The 16,603-nt window shown below is 38.5% G+C and overlaps 1 protein-coding gene across 3 annotated transcripts in view; it reads left to right on the forward strand.

Moving 5' to 3' along the window:
• LOC108249986 (protein crumbs homolog 1) overlaps positions 1–16,603 on the forward strand; it is a 99,263-nt gene that overhangs the window by 11,161 nt on the left and 71,499 nt on the right. For 2 of the 3 annotated variants that reach the window (XM_017439662.3, XM_037978478.1), the window contains exons 2-4: positions 4,886–5,581; positions 6,915–7,110; positions 12,658–12,797. In XM_017439662.3, coding sequence (XP_017295151.1) covers positions 4,886–5,581; positions 6,915–7,110; positions 12,658–12,797 — 1,032 coding nt within the window. Of the gene's footprint in view, positions 1–2,617; positions 2,763–4,885; positions 5,582–6,914; positions 7,111–12,657; positions 12,798–16,603 lie in introns of those variants that run through there. The other variant, XM_037978476.1, reaches the window with a different exon arrangement.

The following is a 16,603-nucleotide window of genomic DNA, read 5'->3' on the forward strand; positions in this document are numbered from 1 at the left end:
AGAACGTTTTAAGGATATCAATGCAGCTTCTTCCCAAAATTCCAACCTGACTTTGTTATAATCTAAACCAGTGGTTCTCAACCTTATTTTCTGTGATGTACCGTATGTTAAATATTTTAAGCCAAGTACTCCCTAACTAGCACAAAGTATTTGGTTTGAAAAAATATGTAAAACACAATGCCATCAGTGACTGATTTACTAAACTTTGCAACTATATATAATTATTGTCAACTGCCCTTTTTAGAAAAATAAAAAAAAGGTTGGTGCTAAATCAGAAACATAAACATTTCATACATACATATTTTTTCACAAAAAAGAATTCAAGACCTAATTTTAAATGAAATGTGGGCTTAATAATTTTTTTCATACATATATGTGGGTATATATATGTGTGTGGTGTGTGTGTGTGTGTGTATGGAATTGTATATATATATAAGTCGAAAGAAATCAGCCAAGATATCAGGAAGAGAATTGTGCACTTCAGTTTCATCCTTGGGTGCAATTTCCAGATGTCTGAAGGTGCCTTGTTCATCTGTACAAACAATTATACGAAAGTACAAACAAGATGGGGATGTCCAGCCACCATACCGCTTGGGAAGGAGACGGGTTCTTTGTCCCAGAGATGAATGTGCTTTGGTCCGAAATGTGCATTATCAACCCAAGAACAAACGCAAAAGACCTGGTGAAGATGCTGGCTGAACCAGACTTGGGGTTACGGACCCTCTCTGAAGTGGCCTGGTGAGAGGTGTCCTCCTCAACAAACCTATAGAAGACACTGGAAGATGAAGCGTCGTCATCGCTGACCCACCCACCACGAAAACACTAGAAGGTGGAGCATCGCAGACCCCCACTGAGATACTGGTGGGTGGAAAGTCGCCAACCCCCACTGTGATGCTGGCGGATGGAGTAAGGAAGTTCCTTAAAGGCAAGGAGTGTGGTTTTGTTGAGGTTGGGCCCACCACAGGAGGCTGACAGGTCTGCAGAAACAGACCTGGAGAGGCTGAGAACAGCACTGGAGATGATAACTTGGCCAGCTTGGGCGACTTGGGTGACTCAGAAGACTTGTGAGGCTCGGTAGAGTTGGCGGGCTTGGGTGACTCTGCTTGAGGCACTGAGCAATTGAAGGATCTGCTGGCGGTGCCGTAGAGACTGGAAGGACTGAAGGCTCTGCGGCCGGCGCTGGAGGGACTGAAGGATCTTCAGCTGATGATGTAGATGTTGGGAGGACTACAGATGATGGAGTCGTGGAACATGCAGCAGACTTTACCTTCCTTTGACGCGTCTGCAAGGTGCTGGAGAAACAGATTTAGACAGGATTCACAGGGAAGGCGGATGCGACCTGTGACATAGTCTCTCCGGACCCCCTCCAGAATTTCATCTATCCCCAGGAAAGATTCCATCCCGGGATGGCAAAAGGACTCCAACAGAAGATCACAGGCAGCATAGTAAAGCTTTTGCACGTCTGCTGCGGTGGCCTCCACATCGCGATAATTTCTTACCGCGATGTGGAGCCTGGAGGGATCTTTCGGAGAAAGGTCAGAAAAAGAAAAAATGTCTCCTGGGTCAAGTACAAGTACTTTCCTTTATTTTTCTTGTCATGATCTGTTGTATTGTATATGCTGATCTGTACACAGTTGCAACTTGTTATGTTACTAGTAGCTAGTAACTTTAGCTAACCTAAATGTTTACAAGTCTCCTCTTGATACACTAATATAACTTTCCTGCTGTCTTTTAAACACTTTGAAGAGTTTTTTTTCATCCCTGCATCTTTAACCTTCTTCCACTTCCGTTTTCTGTTTTGTGCCTTTGAGAGTTTTCTTTTCTGCCTCTCCATCTTTAGGTCCCTGTCATCAGATGACAACACGATTTTAATGAAAACAATCACACTCCAGTGCGTGTTCAAGGGGGCACACACTGGAGTGTCTATAGTGTGTATATGTGTGTGTCTGTTATTGATCGCATCATTAACACATGCACAAACAGCTGTTAAGTACATAAAATGCTGACTAGAAATATTTTTTCCGTCATCACTTTGGCGCCCCCTCCAGTGTGGTGCCCCTATGCACTGCATATAGTGCATACTCACTTTTTGCACCAGTGCTGCAAAGCAATCTAAGCGCACACAAAAAATCTATAACTTGGGCCGTTTTACAGATTTTGAGCTAGAATTTGGTTTAGTAGTATCTTGCCAACATATACTTTAAGCACAACAAATGCAATATGTTTGATTAAAATCTTGGCATTACCTGTTGGAGTCAACCTTGTTTGTCTCTTAGCAAAATATCTCATGAACCATTGCATGAATTTCATTGAAACCTTTAGAAATTATATGATGGTGGTACTGATTATTTTTTGGAGTTAGACCAGTTGACAATGGCCACCACAGCTAATTGACCTTAGTGTACATAAAAATGGCTACACCTCAGTGAATATGACAGATGAGCTTACATTTAGTGTGGTAAAGTCACATTCAAGGTTTGACCAAAACAACTACAATTCTCAGCAATTCTCAGTCTAAAACTTTTACATAAAACACTGTGGGTGATATGCATTCCTTCAAGGAATGCTGGGCCAATAATTACTGTGTTATGTCTTAAACTGCAGCATAGGACGCACACAGAGTGCATTCTTGGAAAGTAGGGGGTGATGACAGAATTGAGACTCTGATGGGAGGAGGAAGGTTTGTGTTAGGTGGAAGTGATAGAAGATGCCAGAAAAAGGAAGTGGAGGTGTTAAACTGGTTCCGGTGGGAAATAATGAAGGTAAGTGTTGTCTGGAAAACAGAAAAGCATTGTTACTGGTGTTGATGATGTTGGTGTTTGCAGAGAGGCACAGATTTTGTCATATAATTGGGATGGCTTTATTCAGTTCTCCCACAATGCTGTGACTTTATAGAGCTCAATTCTGTGTGGGTGCTAGTGGCAAGGGTTTATACTAATGGAAGTGAGCATGCATACGTTGTGTGTGAACATGAACATGTACGTGTGTGAACATGAACATGTATATATTGACATAAGTCTGTATAAGAAACACTACTCTAAACACACACTACTCTGAAACAGAGACATAGTATAATCACAATCCCCTCCAAAAGCATTAAAACACATAAACTGAAAATTTAAAATTTAACAAATAAAATATGATTTTTGTTCCAGAAACTCTTTAGAATTTGATTAGTTTTAGATGAGAAACTGGGGTCATCCTAGTATAATCTTATAAATATGACATTTTTTAAATAATTATTTAACTAGTTTCCTCAGCTGATGAAATGTCAAAAAACCTATATTTAGCAACAAACTATTTTTATTTGGAACTACAAGCTCATACAAGAGAAGAAATGCACATTTAACCAGATGATTATCTCTCCCTTATCATTATTCTCAGTTCTTGCAGTTCTGTCCTTGAGAAACTTTTTGTGAAAGACTTTCATATGTCCAAACTGAGTACACAAACACACCTAAGCCTGAATGTTTTCATTCACAAATCACAATAAAAAACTAGCAAAACAACTTTTAACTAGCTCAGAAAATATAAACTAAAGGTCACCAATCAATTATAAAACATCTTACTGTGGATGAACCCTTGTTGACACTGTAGCGCACCAAACCAGGCAGGGCTTTTCTGCCTCACTCACATTGCAGCTACTCCCTGTGCTCTTGTCTTGCCTTTTTTGAAGGCGGTACACACAGCTTCTCTTCTACTTTGTCTGTCATGTTAGCAGCAGCACATCTAGCTACTCTAATAGCTGTTGTTAAGTGCAACATGCTCACTCGCACTTTTTAACCAGCTACCATAATAACAGTCTACACACAGCATTTTTTTCTCATTCTTAGGACGCTAAAATTGGGGACATTTCCAGGGACAAATTTTGCTGGGGACAGGTAGTCCAAAACAGAGACTGTCCCCAGAAATCGGGGACTATGTTAGGAGCAGGAGAGGAGGGTGTCAGAAATGGTTTCCTTTACATCCTGATGTTTTATCTGGTACTTATATGTACATCCAAGTATTGAACCTGATTCAAGATTGCGGTTATAACAAAGCAATTTTAGCAAACCAAAAAATGGCTACAACTCAAATTTACAGATTTTGAGCAAAATATTTGAATGTGCAAAAAATTGTAATTTAAAACTTTACCATTAACTGTCTGAGTCATTCCTGTTTGTCTGTTAGCAAAATGTCTCAATAACCACTGAACAGATTTCAATGAAACTCTCAGAAAGTAATTATTCTTACACATCTACAACTAATTAACATTTGGAGTCAACCCAATTCAAGATGGCTGCCACAGCTAGTCATTCTTAGTCTATGGTAAAATGGCTATACCTCAGTAAATTCACAGATATTGAGTTAAAATTGGGTGTGTCAGTAGTTGACTTTAATTTACAACACATACTCCAAGACTTATCAGATCATGTAAGATATTGCAATCCTCCCAGAATGCAGAGTGCCCATACCCAAGCTTCCACAAATTCAAATTTATTTTAGCTTAAAAAGGCATTGTTAAACTCCCAGTATCTTCTGTAGCTCACGGTTTAAAAATTTTTAAGCTCTGTCTTGTAGATTTTACACAGTGTCTGCCTTTCATTTACTTGGCAGCCAGTGAGTGAGAGACACAGGTGTGTAATTACCATGGGGACCATAATGTACCACTGGGAGCAACTTTCACATTAAAAAAACAATTTTTTTTGTCTTTACACCTCTTTTGGTGGAGCTATATTAAGCATTTTCTCAGAAAGTTTCTAGTTTTGTATACTGTATATTTGTAGAAAGACTACATTGTAATACAATAATTTATATACTGAAATAGTGTTAATTTACTATGTCATTCCACTATATGAAATAAATCTCTGAAAAAATGTATTTTTTAATTTCCTTTTATGTTTAGGTCCACTGTGCACAGCAGAAGCAGACAAATGCTTATCATCTCCTTGCAACAACGGTGGAACATGCCACAGCATTCAGGCTGACTATGTGTGTATGTGCCCCAAAGGACCAGTGTGGTACATGGGCAAACACTGTGATGAGTTGTATGATGCCTGTGTTCTTGCTACTTGCCCCAACTGTACCAGCAAACCCGGAACAGACCAGTTCACCTGCCACTGCCCAGATGGTTTCACAGGATTAAAGTGTGACCAAGATGTAGATGAATGCCAGAGCAACCCCTGCAATGGTGTTAAATCTGCTTGTGTCAATGCAGTCAATGGGTATTCATGCCACTGTCCCTTTGGACTGGGAGGGAAGGACTGCCAATATAATGTGACCACTTGCTTAGTGAAAACATGTCAGAATGGTGGCTCCTGTATAGATATCCTTGACACAGGGCACCAATGTGAATGTGCTGTTGGGTACAGGGGAAAAAACTGTGAGGAGAATATTGACGAATGCCTGTCTGATCCCTGTCAGAATGGAGCCATCTGTAAAGATGGAGTCAACGGCTACCAGTGCTTCTGTGTGCCTGGATTTCAGGGCTACCACTGTGACTTGGACATCAATGAATGTGCCTCTCAACCTTGTCAAAACAATGGCACATGCCTGGATGAGGTGGACCATTATGTGTGTGAGTGTGGTCCAGGTTTTAAAGGTAATACAATGCTTGATTTAAGTCTGAAATCTGGATGAAAGGAGAGATGAATGTTTTATATCAGAGACTGGCAATAAGCTGATAAATTGAGATTTGTTCAGTTTGGCATAAAAACCAAAACCAAAATAAAACTGACCTGCTACATTTACACTATTGACATCAACACATAAAGAGGAGAAAATGACTCAAAATCTTTCTAAACTTATCCTTACAAGAAATAGATTTACAGGAATGGTTGTCAAAAGTACCTATGCTTTGTTTCTTTAGCTCAGGGGTAGGCTGCAATTTTTTCTAAAGGAACACATACAGACTATTGCGGTGGGTTGTAACAACAGGTTAAACTCAATTCTGCCAAGTATAAATGTTACAATTATCTCTAAATATGATTTCATTAACTGCTAAAAGTAGATATTGCAATTGGACAATGATAATCTGAACCAGTCATACTGAGAATTTAAACTTTATAGATTAATAATAATAACAACAACAACAATAATAATAAATAAAAACAACAAACATTTATAAAAACATTTATGACAGCGGAGTGCTTCCTCTGTTAGCATGCACAAAGGAGGCTGCCACTGCTCATCCACTTGCCTTCGAAATAGAAAAGCCAGATGCTGTAATGCTACATTTACATGAAAATAAAAAACAATAATTGCATGTCTGAAAAAAAAATGTGATCAGGTTTGATCACATGAACACAATAAAAGTTTTCCCACCCATTTGCGCATCAAAGCACAATGTAGGATTGGACAATTTTAGTTTAAAGTTGTGAACAAGTGACTAACATCTAAAAATAAATGGTGTTTGACGTCTCTCTGCCCACCAGGAAGGTTTGGAATTGATCGGTCATGTGATCGTGATGACACAGTGATGTTCTTCATTTTTTTCCGTTTTTTTTTTTCCCCCAAAACCTTTTTTACAATCTAACTGCTTCTGCATATTTTGTGCAATTTTAGTCATTCATATTTCAAAGCATTCAGAAGATGGGTGCTATCACTTTTAATTTTTGTAAATTTTATATTTTTCAGTGTTTTCAATTTTATTTACAAATATTTTCCTTATAAAAATACAATATCTCTTCAATTCATAGTACTTTTTCACATTTTTCTAGTATTTTATTTGAAAACTTTAATTAGAGATTAATGACTGATAATATCATGCATCCTGCAAAAGACCTTTAATACCACAGTGTCAGAATATGTCTACATCAAATCAGTACACAGCAATATGATATGGACTGTCTCATGAGTGGGTGTGAATGTTATATTATTTAGTGTCATGCCTTTTCAGTACCTTGGACTGCCATCCTTTTTCTACCCCCTGGCAGGGATTAACTGTGAGGTGGATATCAATGAGTGTGAGGTCTACCCCTGTCAGAACGGCGCCACCTGTAGAGACCATATCGCCACTTACTCTTGTGAATGCATCAATGGTTTCCAGGGCCGAGACTGTGAGGTCAACATCAATGAATGTGCTAGTATGCCCTGTCTGAATGAAGGCAAGTGCATAGATGGAGTCAATAGGTAAGATTACACACACATACAGTTGGAAACTTTAATTTATGCAAAAATATTAAATAAAAAATTTATATATAAAGTAGGAAAATAATTTAACTAAGTTGACCCACAGAAGTGTGGAGAATGAATGTTTTTCAGTTGTATAATTTTGTAGATATTTGCCTTTACCTTCAGAGCAGAGGCACTTTATACACCAGCCAATGACTGTGTCCGGCTGTCAGAATAAAATTAGTTGTTTAAAATACTGTAATAGGACTGTATGGGGATTTTATTTTATTGGATTTGAACTGTACTTGTGCATATTAAAACAATCCCTGAGATTACTTTAATTAGGAACTGGTGTTATTTAATTGAACTTAATTGATTTGCAATGCACAGACAAACTATGCTAGTAGAAAGTAGACATCAAATACAACTTCTCATGGAGCTGTGTGGAAGTGTGGTTGTATTTTGAACATAATATCTGAGTCATTAAGTAGTATAAGTTCAATTATCTGTCTCCTTTCTGTACTTGGGTATACAATTACAACTCCGATTTCAAAAAGATGTTGGGACGTTGGGTAAAATGTAAATAAAGAGCTCCCAGAGATGTTTCCAAATTCTTAAAATCTTTTGATAGTACTGTGAACTGTAGGTAGTGGGATATTAGAAGCCTTTCTAATTTTTCGATAAGAAACATAATTCTAAAACGGACCCATTATTTTTACACAGTTTTTGCAGACTAATGAATCTCTGTCCATTTTTACTTCTGAGAAATTCAGTCTCTCTAAAATGCTCTTTTTATACCCAGTGCACTTACAGACCTGTTGTAAATTAGGCTAATTGGTTGCAACAAGCTCCTTCAGCTGTTTCTCATTTGCACCACTTACTTTTACAGCCTCTTGTTGCCCATGTTCCAACTTTTTAAAGATGTGCTACTGCCATAAATTCAAAAAATTTATAATTTCTTAATTTCAGCATTTGATATGTTTACTATATTCCATTCTGAATAAAATATGGGTTTTTGAGATTTGCAAATTATTGCATTGTTTATATTTATACTGAACACAACTTGCTAACTTTTTGAAATTGGGGATGTAAATTGGGAAAGCTGTGGTTCAGTGGTTAGAGGAAGGCTCGGTCCCAATACTCGCACTTCCACCCTTGTTCCACCCTTGTGTCCTTCAACTGTGCGTTCATGCTGAAGGGTTTGAGTGCGTAGTGAGTCCCAATTTTCCGGAGTGGTCTGTCGCCCTGCCCCTTTTGTGTCCTACATCTGCCTTCTGGCTAAGCCAGAAGGAGACGTGGAACATGCAGCAGGCGGACTTCGGCGAAGTATTTACCCACAATTCATTGCTGCATGTGACGTTTTGAATTTTTTAAAATGATCTTTATTGACATTGAAAAGGTTTTGAATTAAAAGGGGGAAATATGGCAGTGGTGACAAAGCAAGCTGCATCTGTCACGAAAAAAAGCAGTTTTCAAATGTAAAGTATTGAAATAATTGTTGTTTCACTCTACTGTACATATGTGAATACTATCAAACTTTGATATGCATTCAACAAGTCAGAACAAAACACATTTGAATAGCCAAATATCTCCTGTACTGACTTTGGAAAACAAAAATACTTATACTGTACTTTTAAAATCGTACTGGCACCTTTTTAAAATGCCAAAACAGCGACCGGTCCGCCATGTTGGATGTCGCAGTTACGTCGCGGAGGTGAAAGTCAATAACATAACCCGTACTGTCCCAATTCTCCAATCTTTGCATGCTTGTAACCTGAGCACACAAACCCTTCTGTGCACTTCAACTGAATACACACTTTATAGAGGTGCGGAGGGTGTAGTATTGGGGTAGTATTGGGGCCAGGCCAAATTGTCTTCCAACAAGAGAATTGGAGTTGCGATTTCACTCACATGTCAAATTGTCCCTTGGCAAGACACTGAACCACACTGACTATTGCTTCCGATGTGTGCCCCACTGATGTATGAATGCGATCTAAAGCACTGATTAGACTCTATAGAATGATTTATTTAGATTTATTTAGCTTTGTAGAGTGCTGTATATATATGTGTGTGTGAATGGGTAAAAAAGGGCACAGATTGTGTTGTGAAGCACTTTGAGTAGCCTGGTTGACTGGAAAGGTGCTATATAAGTACAGACACTTTATCATTTAAATATTGTGTAAACATTGGAGTGTAGTAATTTTGTGTCACAGTTACAATAATTTTAAATCTTGACTGGGCCTTTGTGAGTGAAGTTTTTATTTTCTTTATGGATTTTCACCACTTACTTCAGCTTCTTCACACAGTGTAAAAATGTAGGTGGCTGCCAGACAATAATGTTTTTCCCTGTGTGTGTGTGCATGTCTGTCTGATAGAAAAACAACTCATAAACCACTGAACTGACTTTAATGTAACATTCTGTAAATAATAATTAGATGTGTCTACAATAGTTTAACTTTTGGAGCACACCTGATTCAAGGTGGCTGTCACAGCCAACTCACACTAAAGACCAAAAATGGCTATAACCTTTAAAATGTGGTGTGATAATAACTGAGACTGATCCCCAGCACACATATTCTGAGTGCTAACAATTTATGTAATTTTAAACTTTTGCAGTTAACCATTAGGAGTCACCTCTGTCTGCTGGTTGCAGATATTGTGCTAAAATTTGATGTATACTGAAGAAAAATATAAATGCAATACTTTTGTTTCTGATCCAATTTTCATGAGCTGAACTCAAAGTTAAAATACTTTTCCTGGGTATGCAATAGGCCTTTTTCTCTCAGAATTGTTCACAAATTTGTGTAAATCTATGTCAGTCAGCACTTCTCCTTTGCTAAGATATTCAATCTACCTCATAGGTGTGGCATATCAAGATGCTGATTAGACAGCATGATTATTGCACAGGTGTGCCTTAGCCTGGCCACAATAAAAGGAGTCTATTGGTGGCAATTTTTGGAGTCAACCCAATTCAAGATGGCTGTCACAGCAAATCGATATTAGCCAATACAAAAATGACTATAACTTAGTCAAATTTACAGATATTGTACTAAGATTGAATGTGGTAGTAGCTGAGAGTCATTCAATAGACAATCTGTGCTGTGTGGTGAAACCTGTAAGGTATCATTCAGCAGCATGTTGGGTCTGCCTGAAGCAGCATAGCAGACAGTAAAGATAACCAGGGATAAGAATTAATCCCTTTAGTGTCATTATGATGAGTGCTTGGATTGTTGAAGGTAAACTGAATACCCAGCACAACAATGATCCTGATTTGATTAGATGGAACTGTAGATGTAATCAGTCTTACTTTGTGTATCATTCTCAACTTACACTTTAACTGGTCAATAATCCTCTGATCATTCCCTTTAGACTGTTTGCTCACTCAAACAGGAAGATTGGGAGAGTTAACATTGTGCATCATTTTTCTTCATGGGTATTCTTTAGTCTAGATCCAGTATGACTGCTATAACCTCAGCAAACAAACACCATTATATTTAAATTATTATGCTTTGTACAAAATAAAATGCTATATTACATACACACACACACATATATATGATAATGAAATTACTGATATCTTTGTGTTTGCCTGTTTTTGGCAGTAAAAGTTAAATGTACCCACTCCCAGGCGAAAACTGAACACCCCCCTGTATCTGCATGAAATCAATTGTTCCTGCCTTAGCGTACTTGACTTTTCCGGTGTTTAGTAAAAGTAGATGCACCAGGAGTTAAGAACGACAGTGACCATGCTGCCTAGACAAATAATAAAATCATGTTTTCAAAAAAGGAAATAGAAAAAATAGAAAGAGGAAAGACAAAAGAAAGGGTGTCATTTTGTAACTTAGTTAAAGTGAAAAAAAATAATCCTGATCATTTTTAATGTATGCATGTATCTAATAACTAATTAATTAAATGGTTTACACACACTTATTTTGTTATCTTTCAGGAGACTGACCTGTGAATGTGTCAGTAGAACTTTTGAACAGGAAAAGATAAGTGCAGATGCTCAGGGTTGCTGGGCTCATTGCGGAGCCTGGGTGTCTGAACGGGATGCTTAGTCTTATCACTTTTGATAACAGCAGAAAGAGAAAGACCTTGGTCTGCCTGGCTACTTTTGCAGTTGGTTTTGTGTTCATCTCCTGTGATGGTCCCTCTCCTCGTCTCATCTTGTTAATGTTTGTTAACCTAAGTTTAAAACATACATTTTGTCTAGTATTGTTTTTGTAAAGTCCAGAGTACAGAGAAAGTTTACCACATATTAAGTGGTAATCTTATTTTTGTTGTGTTAGTTTGTTGATTTAAAAAACAAAAGACCAAGGGGAAAGGGCATATAGCCATCCCCCTTGTTGGGCCAATAGCATGAGAAGTCTAGAGAGAGGGGATACGCTTTCAACATCTACATGAATATTGAAATATCACACTATTATCACTTTATTCAATAATCAGAATCCTCAGATAAAAAGTCAGAGAATTCAGACAAAAACTGAGAATGAGGGCTGGTGGACAATATATATATAATATATGCTAACAATAGGCAGTGTTGACTCTAATCGTCATATGTTGTGGTGTCTGTAAGCAAGACACCTAATTTTTCACTTATCCCTGGGGACTTAAATAACTGGCCACTGCTCCTCTTGGATCACCTGCAAAGAACAAATTATGTCATTGTATGTGTACATACAATGATGACAACTTACTAAAGAAAAGGTTTTAAACAAAGATCTTGCATGGTTATTTATGTCAGGTTTTGTTTTTCTTTGTGTTTTTGTATTCAGATTGTTTCTTTTTTTTGTTCCCGTGTTTTTTTTCCTGTCTCTGTGCCTCAGTCATCATTCGCTTCTCCTCAGTGTCTCTCTTTGCCTGTCACACCCAAATGTGCTCTACATGTGCTCCTAGCTTTGTAATTGTTTCACCTGTGCCTACTTCCACTAATTACCTCCTGTTCTTTAAACCTGGTCATGTCCTCCACTTATCGCTGGTTAGTTTCTTTGAAAGATGAGTCTGCACTCTGGGTTAGCCTCCTTCTCCACCCAACATGACAATTTAGCGCTCAATGTTTAAATTGGGGATGACTCTCAGCTACTACCACATCAGATTTTTGCTCAATGTCTGAATGATTGAATAAGCTATAGCTATTTTTGTGTTTGCTAAAGTTGCTTAGCTGTGACAGCCATTTTGAATTTGGGTTACTCCAAAAAGTAGTCAGTAGTAAATGAACATGTATTGTTTATGTTCTGAAAGTCTCAGTAAAATCCTTCTTGTGTTGGACTGATTTCAGTTAAATAATTTATATGAAAATAATCATTGTACTGTGTTTGTAGTTACATGGTGATAACATATTTTTTAAAACAGAGTTTCAATCTTATTATATCCTTTTAGGAGTATTATTTATGTTTGCCTAATTTACATGAAATAAAACAATTCAGGCAGGCATTTTGGCTTTTTCATAATCACTGTTGACATGAACTGTAGATTACTCATTATTTATTATTTGACAAAATACAAAAAACTACGTAAAGTCATCCACAAGGGTGAAATTTACTGTTTATATACTTTTTTTTCTAGCTATGTGTGTGACTGTGAGAGGACTGGCTTTGAAGGGGACCACTGTGAGGAGGACATTCCTGAATGTGCATCTAACCCCTGCCAACATGGAGCCACCTGTGCAGAGGGAATCAACCAGTACCTGTGCCTCTGCTGGGCAGGTACACTACATTTCAACACAAAATGTCATGCAAACCCATTTCTGTCTTTACTAAAATCTTACCCTTATGACTAAACTGAGATTGTGAATGTATGTATGTATGTATATGCACTGTATATATATATATATATATATATATATATATATATATATATATATATATATATATGTGTGTGTGTGTGTGTGTGTGTGTATTTCTCAAGCTTCTTGTGCTCCTTCTTGATGTTATGATTGCTTGGCATTGCTACATTTATTACCACAGTGTCCGGTTGGTCAGCCATTATGTGTTTGTCGATCTGGAAGTCCCATAGTATCTTGGCCCTGCCATTCTCCACCACCCTTGGTGGAGTCTCCCACTTTGACTGCAGGACTTACAGCCAAATTTGGTACTGATGTTTCTGTACACTATGCTGTTGAGAGTCAAGGCCTCAGTAGTGCCAGTGGTCATCGAAGCAGTCAGTGCTGTGACCCCCAAACTGGAAGAGTGACTCCAACAGATCCCAGGAACAACATCAGAGATCTCTGTCCAGAAGAGCGCAGTCCTAGAACAGCTAAGATACTGTGCAGAACCCTTAAGGCCTCTGGTAGAGGCAAAGTTGAAGTAAAAAGGGGAACCATCAATGTGGAACAAATAGGGCGAGATGGAAGGATTTTTTCTTTAATATACAATAAAAGTCTTTCGATTCTTTTGTTGGCAGCTGTTCTCAGTGGGAAAAATAGAAAACAAGAATATATAGGCTGGGGCTGATGAGGAATTGGACATGGCACTCACAGCTCCATGTGCTGTGTGCTGTGTCCACGTTGGTCCAACTTTACGCAGTGTCATCATTAATGGGGTCAAACCAGTGGTGGTTGGCCAATAGAGAGAGCAAGGGCGCCACCCCACCACTCATCACTCACCACATTACCTTGAATAAGACATTAAAAAATCAAACAAAGGGAGTCACGTGGGACGACAAGCAAGATGGCGACGGCTTAAATCAGCGACAGAAGGCATGAAATCAGGACTCTGTCAGTCCGGCAATGCTTCCCCTGTAAATAAAGCACACGCTCCTACTTCTGAGATATTGCTTTTGAAAATTTTAAATCCTCTTTTTTGTAATTGTAAATTACTTTTTTTGGATTAATATTTCCTCTAGTATCGGATGCTGAACCTTTTACTTTTGGACATCTTGTTATGAAGCGTAACCATAACAACAAGTGTTAAACGTGAAAAACCCTGAAGTCCAGTCATAGCCAGAACCAAGCAGACCACCCGTAAATCCACCGGAGGTAAAACTCCCAGGAAGCAGCTCCCCACCAAAGCTGCCTGCAAGACATCGGACTGCTTTTGGTAGCAAAGTGATTAGTGCTCCTTTTCAAATTGTTTGGAGAATTTCATTGTGAAAATATTCCTTTAACATTTCTGTTAATGGAGGTATCAATCTATGTCTAAATGTTTTGTAAACCTCAATAGGTATCCCAACAGGCCCAGGGGTTTTTCCTCCCTTGACACTATCTATAGCTGTAGAAACTTGTACTAAGGTTATGTCTTTCTCCAACTCCTCTTTAACTGTGTCTGATATCTGGGGAATAGGAATGCTATTCAATAAATAATTTAAGTCAGATGAATTTGGATCTGTCTCTGATCTATAAAACTTTTCATAAAATGTTTTAAAATTTGCATTTATGTCTATTGGGTCCACAATGCTTTCATCCATGCTGTTTTTTAGTGGTGTAATAAGTCTTTTCCTTTGTAGTTGTATAATACGTTATGCCAACACTTTGCCAGGTTTTTCCACCTTGATCATAAAATGTCTTTTTAAGTTGTAATAAGCTAGATGCCACTTCTGAGATTTCATTATGTTTGTTGGTGAATATTTGGAGAGCCTGCTTCATATAATTTTTCCTCTAATTTCTTTATTTTTGTTTCTAATTATTTTTTGGAAACACTTTATTTGAAGGGGTGTGCATAAGACTGACATGATACTGTCATAAACATGACATAACACCTGTCATGAACATGAACAAATCTTTATGAATGTTTATTCTAGAATTGCGCCGACTCAGAGTGACAGCACGTTGGAGTAGCTCTGTACCTCTCGATAAGATTTATTTTCTTTTTTCAAATTTCATTCTTGTTTTTCCTTGGAAAATAGCTTTTTTTGGACAACTATACCTTTTTGTCTTGGATGCTGTCCAGCTGGATTGATTTTTCCCAATACTTTTTATATTGTACTCTTTTGTTATGATGCATAACCATAGCAACAGGGTGGTTTACAACAGGGAGCAGCTGATTAATATTGCAGAAGCAGAAATAATACAACAACTGAAGCCAGAAATCTCAGAGAAAAGGAGGCGTTGTGGATCCAGAGCAGGAGCAAAGAGGAGAGAGAAGGAGGAAGTTCAAACCATCTCTGCCATCCATCATCATGGGCAACGTGAGATCGTTAGCTATAACAAGTTGGATGAACTTCAAGCCCTGATAAGAACGCAGCAAGAGTATCGGGAATGTAGTATTATGTGTTTTACTGAGACATAGCTGCAGGATCATATCCCCAACTCCAACGTCTCTATGCTAGGCTTCCTGATCGAGATATAATAAGTAGCAGGAAAAGGAAAGGAGATGGATTGGTAGTGTTTGTCAACAACAGATGATGTCACCCAGGACATGTTACTGTGAAGTGTCGTCTCTGCAGTCCTGACATTGAACTATTGGCAGTAAGTTTTCGTCCATATTATTTGCCAAGAGAGTTCACCGGTGTTGTTTTGGTGGCTGTTTACATTCCACCCTCAGCTGTTGCCGACAATGCATGTGATGTCATCAGTTCCGTTGTTGCTAAGATACCGACACAACACCCCAATTCTTTTATGGCAATATCTGGTGATTTTAATCATGCCTCACTCTCTGCCACACTGCCAACGTTTCAACAGTTTCTTAGCTGCTCTACCAGAGAAAACAAGACATTGGATTTGTTTTACACAAATGTCAATGATTCATATATTTCCAAAACAAGACCTCCTCTGGGTAAATCAGATCATAACCTTGTTTTTCTCTGCTCACAATATAAACTCCTTGTCCAAAGACTACCTGCTACAAAAAAGACTGTGAGAAAGTGATCACAGGAAGCTGAAGAAGCCCTACAGGGTTGTTTTGATGCTACTGATTGGATTTCTCTTTGCAAGCCACATGGAGAGGACATCAACGTGTGTGCCATGACTGAGTGTGTGACCGACTATATAAACTTCTGTGTGGACAACACCATCCCCACCAGAACAGTGAGATGCTTCCCTAACAACAAACCCTGGATCACCAGTGAACTAAAGGAACTGTTAAACAAGAAAAAAAAGAGCCTTTAGGGAGCGAGATAGGGAGTTATTGAGGAGTATACAGAAGCAGCTCAAAGTCAAGATCAGAGACAGCAAGGAGGTGTACAGGAAGAAACTGGAGAGTAAACTGCAAAGGAATAATATCAGAGACGTGGTCAGGGATGAAGAAGATCACAGGCTTCAAACAGAAGGAAGATCGGATAGATGGAAGTCTGGACAAAGCAAATAAACTGAACACTTTCTTCAACAGGTTCAGTTCAGGACCAAGCTCACCATCCTCCCCTCCTGCCTCCAGCCAAACAGATGTCCCACCCTCCTTTGACCCACAGCCTTCCTGTAACATCTCAGATGTTTTATCCTCCACCTCAGTCATGGACTCTTCTGCTTCCACAAGTTTGTCTTCAACCGAATCAGGAGATGCTGCTGCCCCCTTTGCTTCCCCCTCCCACTTTTCTGTTTCTAGAAGTCAAGTGAAGAGGCAGCTGGAGAGACTGAACC

This window comes from Kryptolebias marmoratus, linkage group LG1 (genome assembly GCF_001649575.2).
Source record: "Kryptolebias marmoratus isolate JLee-2015 linkage group LG1, ASM164957v2, whole genome shotgun sequence".
NCBI lineage: Eukaryota > Metazoa > Chordata > Actinopteri > Cyprinodontiformes > Rivulidae > Kryptolebias > Kryptolebias marmoratus.